This window comes from Sceloporus undulatus, chromosome 4 (genome assembly GCF_019175285.1).
Source record: "Sceloporus undulatus isolate JIND9_A2432 ecotype Alabama chromosome 4, SceUnd_v1.1, whole genome shotgun sequence".
Taxonomy (NCBI): Eukaryota; Metazoa; Chordata; class Lepidosauria; order Squamata; family Phrynosomatidae; genus Sceloporus; species Sceloporus undulatus.
Genome location: NC_056525.1, coordinates 164378011 through 164396108, shown reverse-complemented (window position 1 = coordinate 164396108; position 18098 = coordinate 164378011). Strand labels below are relative to the sequence as shown.

The 18098-nt window shown below is 40.3% G+C and overlaps 1 protein-coding gene across 2 annotated transcripts in view; it reads right to left on the bottom strand.

Moving 5' to 3' along the window:
- Positions 1 to 1023: 1023 nt before the first annotated feature.
- SERPINB5 (serpin family B member 5) overlaps positions 1024 to 18098 on the bottom strand; it is a 30041-nt gene continuing 12966 nt past the window's right edge. For both annotated transcript variants that reach the window (XM_042466421.1, XM_042466419.1), the window contains exons 2-7: positions 14745 to 14922; positions 12817 to 12954; positions 9588 to 9705; positions 5664 to 5806; positions 3793 to 3960; positions 1024 to 1779 (exon numbers count right to left, since the gene is read on the bottom strand). In XM_042466421.1, coding sequence (XP_042322355.1) covers positions 1387 to 1779; positions 3793 to 3960; positions 5664 to 5806; positions 9588 to 9705; positions 12817 to 12954; positions 14745 to 14912 — 1128 coding nt within the window. In that variant the 5' untranslated portion in view covers positions 14913 to 14922 and the 3' untranslated portion in view covers positions 1024 to 1386. The remainder of the gene's footprint in view (positions 1780 to 3792; positions 3961 to 5663; positions 5807 to 9587; positions 9706 to 12816; positions 12955 to 14744; positions 14923 to 18098) is intronic.

Sequence of the window (18098 nt, the reverse complement as noted above, 5' to 3'; positions counted from 1 at the left end):
TTTTTAATAACCAAGGTTCAAATCACACTGCAGAAATAATCCAGTTTGTGACCACTTTAACTCTCCTGGCTCAGTGCTAGGGAATCCTGGGAATTATCATTTGTTGTGGCACCAGAGCTCTTTCTGATAGAGAAGGCTCAATGTCTCACAAAACTACCATTCCCAGGGTTCCCTAGCACTGAGCCAGGGCAGTTAAAGCAGTCTCAAACTGGATTATTTCTGAAGTGTGTCTTGGATCCAACTCAGGCTGCATCTTCACTCCAGAGACAATCCAGTTTCATACCATTTTAACTGCCATGGCCCAGTGCTATGAAATCCTGGGAATTGTAGTTTGTTGTCACACCAAAGTTTGCTGAGAGAGAAGGCTAAATATCTCAGAAAACTAGAATTCCCAGGATTCCATAGCACTGAGCCATGGCAATTAAAAGGGTGTCAAACTGGATTATTTCTGCAGTGCAGTTGCAGCCAAACACGTTTCTATTTGGCACAAAGCTTCCTGGGCTTTGATTCCAATAGGAGCCACTTGAACTGCCACGGCTCCATCCATACAGAATCCCTGGGATTTGTAGTTTGGAGCAGCCCCCCCTGCATTCTTTGGGCAGAGAAGGCAAAAGACCTTATAAAACTACAGATTCTAGGATTCCAATAGGATGGAGCAGCGGCTCTTAAAGTGGTGTCAAACTGCATTAATTCTAAAGTGTAGATGCACCAAGAGGAAGGGCGGGCAGAGTTGTCGAGGCGGGTGAAATAATGTTGTGTATGATGTTATTTCAAATGTGGCACACACTCTTTCCTCAGAGTGTAGTGGAGTCTCCCTCCTCTTCCCCTCCTTTTCTTCTTTCTCCTTCTCCTTTTTTCTCCTCCCCCCTCTGTCGCTGCTGCTGTTGTTGTTGCTGTTGTTGTTGTGTGCGCCTTCAGCTCCTTTATGACTTATCGTGGAAGAGGGGTGGTCTTATACAGTGAGTATATCCCAAACACTCTATTTTAAGTTGTAAATTTGGGGGTCGTCTTATACGCCCAGTCGTCTTATATGCCGGAATATACGGTAGTTTTAGCTCCCTAGTGCTTTACTGTCTGAGGAGATTGTTGTGAGCCATGCACTATGCAAAAAATAAAGTTCATAGTTACCCTGGATGAAGAAAAAATCAACTACACTATTCTGGATATTGTAATATAAAATTATGGACAGTTTAATGCTGCTTATGGAGAGTATGATCAACTCTATTTTGAAGGATTACGTCACATAAAAAGTACAGTGTACAACCTGCTTGACATATGAAACAGTTTAAATTATCTTTTGGTGTTCATACCCAGGTTTTCAAGTTTTACAGAAAAATGATAGTAAGAGACCTATAAACCAGCTTTTTCTTAATGAAACATTTCTGTTTATGGAGAACAGAATCTGCCAGCAAAAACAATACTGCGGGTTTTGTTGTGCTTGAAGAAGAAAAGAAATGGATGGTCAGCTTTAAATTCATCTTTGTGTTGCAGGATCCGGTATCCTGGTACATCTCGGGACTCTGTCCCGTCTTCAACGACTTCCAGGGAGACTTTGTGAATGACCTGGGACAAGGTGACCCCTTTGGTCTCTGACATTTCAGAGAAATCTGATGCACTTTCATCAAACATTTTAGTCATGCCAAGGCTTTCTAAAATAGGTTTGAAATCATATTCCCCTTCCACTTTGAATTTAGGAAGAAACACGTTCACTTTGGCATTTGCCATCATACTTGGATTGGTCCACTGTAGCAGCTTCTCAGGGCTGAGCTCCTTCTCAAGCTGAAGACAGAAAAGAAGAGAACAGGTGAAAATCGATATCTGTGCTCACTGTCTTTCACTTTCTGCTCATTTAGGGATTTAGACATTACAATCCATCACAATGGAGCTCTTCTAAAACACTACTAGTCAAAGCAGAAGCATGGGTCTAATACAGTAAGAATGAGGAAATATTTAAATATTTCTGTCACGCAAAAAAAACATATTTGTTTCCATCCCATATTTGAAAAAAATTGCAAAAGGCTGGAAATTCTTCAAGCATGAACTGAAATGAAATTTGCAGTTGCCAAATTCAGCGGGTTCAGCTATTTCTACCATGGTCAGGACCATGTTTTATATCTTTGACAAAGATAAGAAGAAAAAAGAGATGGAAATTATAATTCAGTACCACAAACACAGTTGAATATGTAATGATGCATACCCAGGCTTTCAAGTATTCAAAGCCCTGGACTTGAATAAACATTCAGTTTCACACACACACACACACACATTATTTCCTATATAAATGGGAAGCCATTGCAGATGTTGTCAAATACCGTACGTATCAAAAACAAACTGAAATGAAATTCTCTCTCATTCTTACAAATACTACACATTGTTACAGCAGTGTACCATAAAGCTACAGTAAGTGCTTATACAAGTAACAAAGCTCCAATTGGCAATGCTACCCACCAGCTGGAACTGCCTTATATCTCAAATGCACACTTTGTTACATAGAGCTATACTGATAATTGATCATGGTAGATCTGTACAGTTTTTGATTTGCCAAGCTGGATGAAATGTATGAATTATGTGTACAAGTCTCTGCAAGCCTCATTTTACAACTAGGGACTGCAAAAAGTAGAGTTTTGAAGGAGCTGGCAAACCACAATAGATAGATTGTGTGAGGTTAGTAGTAAGGAACTGTGCATCTCTTTGCAAATTGCTAAAATATGTCTCCTTCCAACATTAGAGGTGGTTTATAACCGAAGTCACTAGAGTCTAACCTTCTTGAATGTTCTGCCTCACGGGAAGAATATCTTTATGCTACTATGGATATATATATATATAGATATATAGATATAGATATAGATATAGATATATAGGCATTATGATGAATGTGGCGGACAGCAATGGCCTATAGCAATAGCAATAGCATGTTCATTTCTATACCACTTATCAGTGCACTCAGCACTCTCTAAGCAGTTTACAATCCTTAAGCTAATTGCCCCCAACAATTTGGGTACTCATTTTACCAATCTATGAAAGGATAGAAAGCTGAGTGGATCTTGGAGCCCTGCCTGGGATCAAACTCACAACCTTGTGGCTGCAGTACCAGCATTTAACCACTGCACCACCAGGGCTCTCCATATTGGCCCAGGTGTATCATGGGGCCACTGGAAACTCATTATATTGCAATGAGCCAATTGAGATTTATAGCTTGAGACACATCTGAATGGAATGGAAAATGACCCTCCTATCACATGATCCCACTGGACCAATTGAGCAATGCACTGGAAATATTTTCACCCACGTATGTCCCCAGTCTCTGAAACTTCTTCCTATTAGACCATAGTGGCCTAATGGGGTTGTAGAAGGGTCACGTGTCATCCAAGAGAAATGAATTTTTAAATAATCTGATAACTTTGAAGAGGGTATGGTTTAGCAGTTGAACAGGGTGTACCTTTCTTCCTAGCATGAAAGTTCATGTGGCCCGCTAGGTCATAATTTATGCAAGCATTACTGTGTTCATGCCCTGTGTATCCATGGAATGCCTTTGTGAACATAACTATATTAACATTTTGTGTGGATGATTATAATCAGCCATACTGATGCAACATCATGAGGTTAACAGTGTATGTTCTTTTGTTTGGCCTTACACGTTTGGCAGATGCAATAACTCTGAGAATATGACCCCAACACCAAAAGAATACATTCCTCATTCTCTTCTAAACAACTGTGAAGTATTCAAAGGTAAGAATGGTCAACATGAAGATGTTTCACCACACAAAAACAGCTTTTAAATGGGCTTTGTACCTGTTCTAATCCAGTGGTATCATCCTCAATATCTTTTGGCAGCAAGATGAGCATGCTCATGTGCTTGTTATGACAGGGGAGTTCCAGAATCTTGGTCTTTAGATCATTTATGTAGCCTAGACAAAACGTAGCTTCCAGGTTCATCATCTGCACTGGTTTGGTTTCAGTCTGTTAAGCATGAACATAAATGAAAAAGCATTTGCTTGACTATAAGTTGCGGTTAAGGATTCCTGGAGAGGATATAAAAAATTACCTTCATGTATCAGAAGAGTGCCTCAAGAAAGAAATGCACAGACAAGTTTTTCAGGTAAAGCCTACCCCCAGCTAAACTGTTAAGCTATTCTGCAGACACATGTAAATGTGATAAGATTTGTGAATGTATCTGTATAAGATACATTTAAAGCAGGACTAGGCAACTGCATGAGAGTCAGTGCTGTTTCCCCACTCCCACTGCCTCACGGATGACACCCACTCACCAATGTTCCCCAAAACCTCTGTTTGTAGCTGTATACCATTCTAAAATTGTAACTAGAAGTGATGTAACATCACTTCCAGTCACCATCCGAGCCAATATATGCTGAAAACTGAGGTGTGGTGGGGTTTTCTAGTTGCAGGTGTGGTGTGTGTTTTTGTGTATCTGGTTGAAAACTGCCAAAAATTGGGGCAAGGGGCAAATTGGGGAAAACCTTTCGAGGACTGGTGTGTTACACTAAGCTGAAATCTTCTGAATTTTGGTGAGTATGCTTTCCCTATGGCCCCAAACAGATGCTGAACTCTGGGCAGCCATGATCCCCAAAGTGTGGAAGCACACTACCCTATTTGCACATCAAACAGAATAGTTTGAGAGTTGCAAATGAGAAATTTTAACACCTCTGAAGTCAGGAAGACAGGCAATTGAGGCAGGATGTTTTGCTGGACAAGCCCGATAAGGCTGATTTACAACTTAATTCTCAACCCAGACGTTGTCAGACTAAGCAATCCTTTACAATGCAGATTTGATTTCCTTTGATGTAGGACAAACGTCTTTGCATTTAGGCTAGTTTTTGCCTATAAAAGATCCCCAAAATTCTCCATCAGTGGGCTAGTTGGAAGGCATGGGGACACCCTGTCACTGTGAACTCTGACTGGTCTCGGTACATCTGTTCTCCCTCCGCTCACCAAACGGCCATATCCAATGCCATCCCCCTTACAATTGGATCCAGAATCAATCCTCGTCTTGTGTAAGTATAGCCATTAGTTCAGCCTCAAGCTATTCCAAGCTAACTTCTGATCTTTTCTGATCTCTGGCATGTACATGTGAGTGAATGTGGATTGTTGTGTGATTTTTTTCCCCTTAATAAAAGAAACACTTTGTTCAGATAATTCTGCCTCTGCAATATTCCTTGGTACCCTTTTCTCTTGGTAGACATAAGGGAAATGATCTCAAGGGTCCTTGTAGCCAACCCAATAAATTGAGCTAAATATAATTCTCCTAGATAGACTTTTGGCTACAGATGGGAGACTTCATAGGCTTAAGTGGGGCTTGCCATAAACCACACACACACACACACACACACACACACACACACACCATTTAAAATAACATTTTGATGAACGCATACAAAGAACTGGACTGAAACCCTTTATAAAGAACTTTAAGTAACGCAATGCTGTCTGAACAAAGAAATTGGACTTGCTTGGTTATAGTCACACAAAGAAATGTATTAAGTTTCACAGAAGCAGAAGAGAAGTAAAGAAGGCTGGATTTAAAAGCTCAAAAAAGAATAAGAGAATTGCATGCTGTAGCAAATTTTGTTTCATGAACTGTTAAATGTTTTGGTTTAACATTTCACTATACAGTAGTTTTGTGTAGGAAATGGTCTTTTCCATACCTTGCTTATTCTAAAAGGACACTCCTTAGTTTGGTCCTCAGGAAATTTCTTCATCCAGTTTGTTACAAAATAGGCAGCATTTATCAGGAGGATCTTTGTCTGATCATTCACACTCCCCTCAATCAAAATGTTCTCCATTTTACCTGCAAACCCATTAGCAAGAATATTTCATTAGAAAAATACCCCCCAAAAATCACTGATTCAGGATACTGGCCAATGAACATTGACACTTCTAACCAGTTTGCCCTGAAATTTCTTTCCCTCACCTTAAGGTGTGGAGAAGACACCAGGCCTCGAGTTCTGGGAATTCTACTGAGAACTCATCTAATGTTGCTTCCAGACACCAGTAAGTAACTTGGAGCCAGTAGCATCACTGGGGGGTGCAAAAAGTGTGGACTGCACCAGGTGGCACCCCAGGAGAAGGATGACATCCCAGGATGGGGGATGACACCCAGTCACACACACACCCATGCCATCCCTCCGACCTCCAAGGGAAAAGAGGAGGAGGAAGAGGGGCTGGCAAGGTGGGCGAGAGAGAGAGAGAGAGAGAGAAAGTGTCGATCTGGCTGCACACACACACACACACCCCACTTCCTGGGCATCTTCTGGGCAGAGGCACTGAAGAGACCTCCCCTCCTCATCCACTTCCTGGGGGATCCACTTCCTGGGGGACCCCTCTACTGTAAGAAAGGTACCCTGTTTACCCTGAAGAGCCTCCATTGGGCACCTAGACACAGGGCCCCTTCTTGCCCAGAGTGGGCACCCTTGGGATCATGGGGCACTTGACAGGGTACTTTCCCCATCAACAGAAGCCATGCACACCAACTAGTCCCTGCATGCACTCCACCACCCCCATGCACTCCATCTCCTGTGGAGCATTCCCTCCGGTGCACGTGGGGGGGCAGCACAGGGAGAAAAAGAGCATATGCCTTCCTGGAAGCCCCACCCCAGATATCCTGCCCCCCCCCCACCAGGTGATACCCAGTGCAGGAATACCACTGGTTTGAGCCTCTTTTTTGGGTGGGAATGGGAGGCATACATTTAAATAATAAATAAACTGGAGACAGGTGGCTCTTCAGCATTCTCTTAAGGTATACTTCTAACACCTGTCCCCAATAGTTTTCTTTGTCACATGTGAACAATTATATACACAAAATAGGCAATAAGCTGTTTATGCCAAAGATATCTCATTCTAGTTTGTAATTGTAAGAACATTTCACACAAATGCTCAACATTTCAAACATACAGTAGTAAGCAATGTGGGGTCTTCCAGGTGCTCTTGAACTGCAGCTTCCATTTCCCCTCATCATTGACTATATTGTCTAGGAATGGTATCCCCTGCAGTCCAAATTCACAGTCCAACAGTGTCTGAAGAGCCAAAAGTTCTCCAGACCCATGACACACATCCTCATCTGAGGTTTGTTACTTGTAAATTGTTGGTGCAGGTTTCCTGATATAGGGCAGGAGCCTAATGGGAGAGAGGGCTTAAACTCTTCACCCCATTGCAACACCATCTGCATTAAGCGCTCCAAACCTGGTTTTGGTACTGGGAGGAAACCATCCATTGGCATCAATGACAGATTTCTTGTCAGTACATTATATTTCCAAAGAGTTGATTTTCTTCCTATTGGCTTTCTTCACTGTCCACCTTTCCTGACCATACACCAAAATTGGAAATACAATGGCATGAACAATCCTAACTTTACTATTCAATGATGTATCTTTACACTTCAGGATCTTGTCTAGTTCCTTTAAACCTTCCCTTCCAAGTCCTAGGAGATTATCAGACATGGGACGAAACATCCTTGCCCCTTACTTTTCCCATTCTTATAGCGCAATTGTGAGAAGATTTTCATACGACATTGCATTTATCCTTTCATTCACTCTAGAAAGTGTGATTGACCATGATCGCACAAAAGACTTTCAAACGACATCATGCATATCCCGTTATTGTTTCGTCATTGAAGTGCCATAGCCCGGCATTTTGCATTAATGGGAGTTAGCATTGATGCAATGCCACTTCAATGACAGGACAATAGCAATGTGATCTGAAAGCCTTTACTGGCATAGCAATTAAAGACATGATAAGGACAGAGGAAGAATCCTGTCCTTATCCTGTCGGTGCGTAATAATCTCCCTACTTCTGACTTCTTGATTGCAGTCTCCATTCTGATTAATGACTGAGCCAAGGTATGGAAAATCTTGAACTATTTCAATGTCTTCATCACCTGTTTTAACATTATGTAAATAATCTGTGGTCATTATTTTTGTTTTCTTAGTGATCAGATATAAACCTCCCTTTGCACTTTCTTCCTTTATTTTCTTTAATAATTGCTTCAAGTCTTTGCTATTTTCTGCTAGTATTATGGTGTTAACTGCAGATCATAAATTGTTGATGCTTCTTCCTCCAGTTCCACTGAATCTAATCCTGCTTTATGTATGATACAAGTTACAGTGTACAAGTTAAAAAGATATGGTAATAAAATAAAGCCTTGCCTGACCCCCTTGCCAGTTGGAAACCATTTTGTTTCTAAATATTGTATCATGATGGTAGCCTTTTGTCCTGAGTACAAGTTATCTATCCTTCAAGATAAACAAATGTTGTGGCACACCCTTTTCTTTAAGAGTGATCTAAGGTTTTTCATGATCTACACAATAAAAGGCTTTGCTATAATCCATAAAGCATGGGCTGATTTTCTTCTGAAATTCTTTGGTGAGTGCCAATATTCAACATATTTTTTCAATACGACCCCTAGTGCCTCTTCATTTCAACATCTGTCATTTCTCAGTCCATATATGAAAAAGTCTTTATTGTAGAATTTTGAGCATCACTTTGCTTGCAAGGGACACTAAAATAATGGTCCTGTGGTTACTGAAATCCCTGGTGTCCCCTTTCCCAGGGATTGGAATGTATATTGAGCATTTCTAATCCCTGGGCCATACCTTATGTTTTCCATATTTGTTGACAGATTTTAATTAGCCCTAGAGTAGATTTTGTCTCTGTATCTTAAAGAACTTAAATAAATAGCAATAAGCATTGCTAAATGCATGAATGGGGTCACATTACTCCACTGATGTGGCCCATGTTATCTCTAGACCCCTTTCTATGTTGCTACCACAGGCGGGCCCTGGATACCGTAAAATTATGTAAATGTTAACAATAATATTTTCCCAGAATGTATCCATAATTTCACCAACTGCAGTGATCTAGGACAGTGCTGCTCAGACTATCTAAAGGGGGGGGGGTGTTGCTTCCCTAACACACGACAATATGCCAGGGATCAGTACCTGTAAATGCTCATTGATTACAACTGTTTCTTTCTTTCCTGGAAACTTGTCATGGACCAGCAGTTCTTGACTCACAGACTGGTACTGTTACACAACCACCACTTTGAGTAGCACTATTCTAGCAAGCCCTATGCTAGTTTTTGTTCAGCCATATGATGGAGAATGTTTTTCCTTTGAAGTCTTTTCAAGGTTGTGTGCATGAGGACAAACTAGGATCCTGTAGTATGGGCAAGACGAGAAAGGATCAATCTTGCAACATTCAGTGGGATCAAAACAGACAGAAGATGGTGATAAGGATAGAAGACGTAGTGTGTGACTGTGTGAGGAAGAGTGACAATGGAGCAGTGGGAGAGTGGTTCAGGATGGGCAACATAGGATGGAATAGCACAGCTTTGGAAATAGTGAATGGGGCACTGTTGCCTCTTGAGAAACCATAGGGTCATGGAGAAAGGAAAGCAGGGCCCATCAAGGTCGAAGCAAAATGGAGAGTTCTATTTTAATATATGGCATAGACTGTTAAAATGCACACACTCCACACGTGTATTTGATAGTACACACCCACACAACTCAAATTATATTCAAACACTTCAGTGTTCAAAGCCACTAAACATATTGCTTGACTAAGAATGCACTTGCCATCAGTCAGTTCTGAAACAGACTTGTTGATTTGCAGCCTGGTGTCTTCTGATTTATCTTTAAAATCTGCCAGTTCAAATTCTGATGGGAAGGGTCTTTTGATAGAACTGAGAAACTCCTGAAAAATAAAATAAGCCCAAGTTAAGCCCTTGTGCAGAATTGTGCTAAAGTAACTTTCTTAAGGCCCATCCACATTACACAATTATCGCTTTTATTGCCATGGCTGGATCCTAGAACTTTAGGGTTTGTGATTTAGGGAGGCATCGGAGGAGCCCTCTAGCTGACAATTCTAATGCCCCACCGTAAACTGCAAACCCCAGGATTTCATAGGTGTTGCCATGTGAAAGTGGTACTAAATCATAGAACTATAGTACTAAAATTACATAATTTGAAAGAGCCCCTAATCTTATATTTTATCACCTACCAATGACATTGGTCCTATTTTTAAAAAAGTAGATACCTTAAAGAAAATTTGTATAGCTATTTTTCTTCTAGCATAAGCTGCAGATTTTTCAATCACTCATGAGAAACTAGTCTAAATAAGAAATCCACCAGTGGTATAATAAATAAAAAATAAATAAAACTTTTATTTTTATCCTGCTTTTCTGTAATAAAACAATCAAAGCAGCTAACAAGTTAAAACTCCCACATACAATATTACATCACAACATCCCCCCTTTAAAAAGAATTAAACATAATACATTTAAAATAGAGTATTAAAATATCTATTAATGATAAACATAACATGGTAGCATAGTACATGGTGCAAGGGGGCAGTCAAACTATGGCCGGCCAGTTTTATTTGGGAAAGGCCTTCTAGAAAGTGCATGGTCACACAAAAGACTCAAATGACATCAGGCATATCCTGTCATTGTTTTGTCATTGAAATGGCATAGCCCTGCATTTTGCATTAACGGGAGTATCTAGATGTGACACTTGCAAAACATGTTTTATCCAAGAGGCCAAGAACATGACTGACCATTTTACATTGACAATATTCTGCATAACATGGATAGCACAGTGGGATGTCTTTATAACACTTGTTATTGTTGTTGTTGTGTACCTTCAAGTCGCTTCTGATTTGAATCCTATCCTACCAAAGGGTTTCCAATCAAGGGGTTTTCTTGGTATATTTCATCAGAGGGTGTTTCCTGTTGCCTTCCTCTAAGGCTGAGAGAATGTGACTTGCCTAAGGTCACCCAGTGGGTTTCCATTGATGGACCCTGGTCTCCAAAGTCACAGTCCAGCACTCAAACCACTGCACCACACTGGCTCTCTTTATAACATAACCTTTCTTTAAAAAGATTTTATTAAAGATTTTGAAATTCATTAAGAATTTCAAAGAAAAAGCAGAAGGAGGAGGAACCAGCATACAGTATTTATAATATGTTATTTCATCTTCCTAAATTTCCATTAGAGAGCCAGTATGGTGTAGTGGATTGGGCATTAGATTTTCCAGTTGGCCATGGAAACCCACTGGCTGACCTTGGTGAATTACACACTCATGGCCCCAGAAAGCCCTATGTTAGGTTTGCCTTAGGATCGCCAGAAATTGGATAAGACTTGAAGGCAGACAAGAACAACATGTTTCCATTAAAATCATAATTAGATTAATATTCTCATGTATCTCAGGAGACTGTTTCCATTTATAAACCTGATTTTACAGTTTCTATGGTCAACTGAAATCAAATCAGTTAAAATCAAATGTGGTATACGTACAATGCTTAATCTAAAACATATAGGTTATGCTCTAACTTTAGTGGACCAGGGATTTGGCCATAATTAAAGAAACATTATGCAAGCCATTTCTAGTTTCAGAGAAACATTGACATCCAAAAAGAACTAAAAGAAAGAGGGCACAGATAAGACTGGCTGGTTTTCAGTGTAATGAACAATGCTGTCACATAAAACTTAATGGAATATCCATTTATTTAAACTATAAATAAGTCATAAATCATTTCATTCTAAATATTGTAATGTAATATTCCAAATATTATAATTTAAAATAGAAATATATGTCATCTGGAAATCTGTAAGACCATTCTCTGACCAATGGGTGCTGTTTTTGGGCCTCTAATGAACCACATGTTCCAAACTGGCCTCCATGTTGCATCTGCAGAACGTCTCTGGGCATGCATAAAATGGCAGCATCTCACAATGGGATAGACAGCCTGGTTGGGTGGTGTGGACCACGTGATTCTTGTGGGGACCAAACCATTGGTCAGGGGTTGTGTGACCTCAAGGACAAATTGGAAAACATGGAAAATCTAGCACGATTGGCCAGTTTGGAACATGTGATTCAAAAGAGGCCCAAACACAGTACCCATTGGTCGGGGAGTGGTGAGGCATGGTCTTAGAGGGGTCACATGGCCCAGATGTCCCACCCTAGAATTTTGGGGAAGGGACACGTCATCAATCAATCAATCCATTTTGACAGGTCATAAATCATTCTTGACAGGTCATAAATCATTCTTTGACAGGCATCAAAAAGTCATAAATAATTTTGATAGGAACTACACCTACATACTACTAACCAGTATAATTGTATAGTATCAATTCAGCCCTGTTCTTCAGGGTTGGGAAAACATATCAGACTTGGGTAATGGTGGTGGGGAACCCTTCCTATTCTGCTTGCAAGCATCCAACAGATCAAAGAGAGATGCTAATAGATTAAAATAAAATAAAGTTTTTGACAACTCCTGAATTTTATATTACATTGATTTCCATTAAAAATATCTAGAAAACATCATTAAAATCAAGGGAGGAATCACAATTAAAATGAAATACAGTAGCATAGCTGGATTTTTAATTCAGTTACAGATTCATACAGCACTTTTCTTATCAACAAGATAATGGAACCAAAATACACAAATGGTCAATCAATTTTTTAGAATCAGATAAAATGTCACAAAGATAGTGGCGTTTTTGGTCATCATGAAGGCGTGGTGGTTTTTTTAAAAATATTTACTTCGATTTTAGATTAAATAGGAACACTGTTCAAATGTCTGTAAGCAAAACATAAAACAAACTTTGGAATAAAATTGTAAAAAGATTACATTGTAAGTTAATGTTTAAAAAATAAAGTATAGCATTTACTTAGAGTACATGTATTGTGAAGTAAAACTTAATACCGTAATTGATATCATGTAATTAATAATGGCCAAATTTAGACCACAATAGTCACCCAGATGACCCAGAGAGAAACAGGAATTATTACTTAGTAGCTTACCGTAGTTGGGTTAAGAGACTTTTCTGCATAGAGCCTCTTGACCATTTTCAGTGAATAAAATGTACTAAGTTTGGAAGCATCAGCTGTAATCGTTTGGAATCCAAAAGGAACATCTTTGACATTTTCTAAATGAAGACCCTGTTAACAAACAAGTTTCAGCTTGAACCTTGTTATCTATACAAAGCCCTGGAAGTACATAACTACCAACAGAATCAGGCCAAATAAGTGTAAGAAGAGCCCTTGGTGGATCAAATCAGAGCACTATTTAATTTACTATTCTGATCTCATTGTGGTGAACCAAATGTCTAAGAAGCTGGAAAGCTCACAAAAAGGACATGAATGCCACAGTCATGCTCCCCAGAAGGTTGTGTTTGGAGGCTCGCTGTCTCTGACACGGGAGGGGATTTATAGCCATTAAAACTACATATTGAGTCTCCTTTAAGTGAAACGAAATATTTTGAATTTTGGAGTTTGGATTTTTGTTTAATTTATTTATTTTAGTTTGGAATAGTTGTATTTACATATATATATACATAATGAGATATCTTTGAGATAGGACACAAGTCCAAACACAAACATTGATTTAACTTTCATATATACAGTGGACCCTTGCTATACGCTGGGGTTTGGTTCCAAGATCTCCTGTGTATCACAAAATCCATGTATGCTCAAGTCCCATTAAATATAATGACATAGCAAAATGGTGTCCCTTACAAAAATGGAAAATCAAGGTTTGATATTTGAAATTTATACTTTTTTGGAACATTTTCAAACCATGTATGCTTGCATCCGTGTATAAAAAATCAGTGTATAATAAGAAGGGCCAACTGTATATTTTATATACATAACCTGACGGTAACTTTACACAATATTTTTTAATAATTTTGTGCATGAAACAAAGTTTGTGTGCACTGACCCATCAGAAAACAAAGCTGTCACAATTGTAGCCATCCATGAAAAAGGTTTTGGTTTTTTCGAATATCTCATATTTCAGACTTCTGGATAAGGGAGACTTAACCTGTGGTACCATTGACAGCCATATCCTTCATGAGTTTGTCGTTTTGCTGTTAAAACCATCCAGGTTGATGGCCATCACCACACCAGTTGTTGCAGTGAATTCCATAATTTACCTACACACTGTATAAGGGAGTCCTTCCTTCTATAGTTTTTAGTGAGTTTTTTGGTCTATGTGGTCATGTTCTACAAGAGTTTATTCCTGGTGTTTTGCTCCATCTGTGGCTGGCATCTTCAGAGAAAAAATCTTAGAATCACAGAGTTGGAAGGAACCACAAGGGCAATCTAGTCCAATATCATATATTTCCTGACATAAGTTTGAGCATCTTTCTTATTGAGCCAGGTCAAACTCCAACAATCCCTGGTTACTGAATGAACACTGGGGAGAGGGGGGGATAATGCAGGCCACAGATCACATACAGCTCCACTGGACTCTTTTCATAAACCCATGGGACACCCACCCCACTCTGATTCAGCCCCAAAAATGTTTCTCAATAATTTTTTTTGAAGTTTTCCAGGCAAATGCTTTACTTCATGTTTAAATAAAAACCTCCCCTGGACCTAAAACAGCCCATGCCACTGCTACCATGGGAAAAAGTTTTCCCAGCCCACTAGTTTTGGAGAAGTCAGTTAAAAATAGGTTTGTTCAAAATCCAAACTTGTACGGGCATGGTAGAAGGGTACCAAAAGGACCACCCCTCCATGTTCCATCAAGGGACAGTGCAGTCTTCACCAGTCCCTGGCAGTTGGCTATTCCTGATAGACCCAAAGACATTAGGATGCATATGGGGGACACAGTCACTTCATAAATGTAAAGAAGAGAAATTCAACTTAGCAATGGCAAAAATATCATTTTCTGTAGATAACACAGACTTTTTATATCTCTGATGTCTAAACTAAAGGCCAACACCTACCTGTTTCATTTGGGCTGCTGTGTCACCTTTGGCAGCTTTATAAGCAAGAGCCAGAGAGGTTGAAGTACAAAGTGGAGCAAAAATAATATTAGTGGTTTTGTCCTTTTCAGCCAGCTTTTTGAATACATCAACTGCAAAAGCAGTGTTTGCGATCTGTACGGCATCCATTGCTGCAGTTCTAAAACAGAACAGACAAATTTATTCATCAGACAACCAATCCTGTATGTCAACAATTGCCACTTTCTCATTACACACTTTGGGATGCTTAACTGTATAGATTTCAGTGAGCTAAAACACACTATGCTCTGCACTGAATTAAGGCCTGACAGCCATGCCAATTCAACAGTACAACCCCCTAAACCCAATAGGTTTATTACTCCCTGAAAAATATTATAGGATTATTTTGTTGTTATTGTTAGCTGCCTTCAAGTCAATCTTGACTCATGGTGACCCTGTGCATGGGACATCTCCAAGACCTCCTATCCTCTACTGCTCCGCTCAGGTCCTGTAGGCTCAGGCCCACAGTCTCCATGACTGAGTCTATCCATCTGGCATGCGGTCTTCTTCTCTTTTTACTGCCCTCCACCTTCCCCAGCATCATTGTCTTTTCTAATGAGCCATTCCTTTTCATGATGTGTCTAACATATGATAGTCTTAATGTGGCAATCTTGGCTTCTAGGGAGAGTTCAGGCTTGATTTGTTCTAGGACCCAATTGTTTGTCTTTTTGGCCATCCACAGTATCCTCAGTGCTCTTCTCCAGCACCACAGCTGAAAAGACTTAGGGCCTCTACAGACAGGCGGCCAAACACCACCCCTGTTTGCCCCAGATGGAGGCTGCAGCAACCACACACCATGGCCTCCAGAAGGAGTAAAAAAAAGCCTTGAAAGGGGGCTTTTTTTTGCGTCCCAGAAGGGGCACCATAGGTGTGCTGGCGCACCATGATGACACCCCTTCCACGAAGTACCATTTGGGTGCTGCACCTAGCGTGCATCATGGCAGGCACCGTCTGGAAAGGTGTGTGCCAAGATGATGCCGGGTGACATGGAAAGGGCTCAGAGCATGCCGGCCCATACAGCCCCAAAGTTTTCTTTTTATCTGCTTTCTTCACTGTCCAGCTCTCACATCCATAAATGGTGATGGAGAATACAATGGCTTGGACAGGTCCAACTTTAGTGTCCAGCTGTTTATCTTTATACTTTAGGATTTTGTCTAGTTCTTTCATAGCTGCCCTACCCATTCCTAATATTCTTTTGTCTTGACAAGGATTGTAGATTTTCTAATTTCTGAAGTTGAGAAGATCAAGAGCAATCAGCCCAAGAAACAGCTGATTAATTCAAGCTGACATGCAAACGTCAGTCCCCTCCTTGTATTCCATCCTTATCCCCCCATGAGACCACAACATTCAATGGGGGGCATAGGAAAGTAGGACCCAGAACAACTGGAAGAATTTTATGCAATTGTTAAAGGTAAAGGAGTTCTGTCAAAGGAGACTATCACACGGGAAAAATCAGGGGATTAAAAAGGCATTTTCCCGGGAAAGCTGCACGGAAAATCCCATGAATGGTTTGTTGCTGGAGCATTCCTGTTTTTTTCTGAGATAAGTCCTCTTAGATTGTGATATGTGTGAAAATCTTCACCACGATTGTGTGATTTTCCCAGGAAAATGCCTTTTAAATACCCTGATTTTTCCCCATGTGGTAGTCTCCAAAGTCTCTAGTCTAACTTTGTGGGCCCTCACTACTTTCCCTTTCTTCATATGCTCCTAGAGATGTTTCTAATAGACAATACGTGCAGTGGCTAGAAACTAAAAGCTTTGTTCCAGGGAAGTTGGGATATTTGTGAACATTCTGTGTTATCATACTAACTTAGCAATATCCTATGGAATCCTGGATTTTAGTTCAAGGAGGGACTTCTAACTCTCAGCCAGAGAGGTTGAGTATTTTCCCAAACTACACACCCCAGGATTCAATAGGTATTGCTTTGGTGTAAGAAGCTTCATCATCACAAATATAATTCAATATATGTAGGTTTCTGACAAATACCGTATATTGAATAAACTGATAATTCACAGCCATACATGCTGCAATAATTTATTCACAGACATATAAAATAATTACATTAAATTAAAGGTTGAATTCCTGCACAATAGGAAGTTGTACATCCAAACACCTTTTTTAAAGTTCATGATTTATTATTTCAGAACACACTATAAAATACATTACATCTAACCTGTCTGACACATATTCATGAATGAACAATGGCAGCCTATATCTGAAAGCATCACAACTCTTTTTGTTTTAAAGAAAGAAAAAAAATCACAAATACACAGTTATACAGTATAATATCAAATGCAAAAAGGAACGAAAAGGGGACAATTTAAACATATAACTGAATTATAAAAAGAAATAATGGCCTAGTACACATGGACACTTTGTGGCATGGCAGCAGCGATATTAGAGTTTGGGAGTGTGCAGTCACTGCACACTCCTGAACCCTAATACGGCATCATGGTGGCCTCCCATCCATGCCACCGTACAGCAACTAGACGTCACTGGCAGGAAGTGGCATCATGGCAGCTCCCCTTTCTGCTTCAGGCGTCGCAAAAAAGAAGCCACTCTAGGCAGCTCTTTTTTTGCAGCACATCTGTGCTGCAGCATGGGGATTCTGCAGCACAGACAGGGGCTTACAGGGGTGGCACGTCTGTACTGCCCCAATGTTTATATCTGTTAATTCCCAAGTTCTGTCTCATGAGGTCAATAAAAGCCATATGAAATTAGAAACTATTCTGTTGCTTATCATTTCTTTAATCAATCACTGCAAAACTTGAATTCTCAGACATCACTGGACCTCAGTTCCCAAAACCTCCAGTAAGCTGTATTCCAGAAACAGCAATGGGCCCAAGACATGCAACCACTACCTTAAACCACAGATGGACAACCTTTGGTCCTCTACACATAATGAACACCCTCATCAATCTGTTATCATTAGCTATGATGATGAGTCTCATGAAAATTGTAGGCCAAAATATGGAGGGCTAAAGGCTCTCCATTTCTTACTTGGTCCTTGGTCAGTTTGGTTACCTTAGGAAAGCAACACTACACACCATATCTCCAACCCCAGCATTCCACTCACTATGGCTGCTGCCACACTGCAGACCTGATGCAGTTTCACACTGCTTTAACTGTCATGGCTCCAGTGGTGTCACTGCCCAGGGTGTCACTCAGTGAGGGGGGATGGGGCGTCTGGGGGAAAGGCCAAAAGTGCCCACCCCCTCACCTCACTGCTAAACACCACTCTACACATAAGTCGGAAAGCATGCAGCAGGGGCTGCGCTCAGCCAGCTGTCACACCT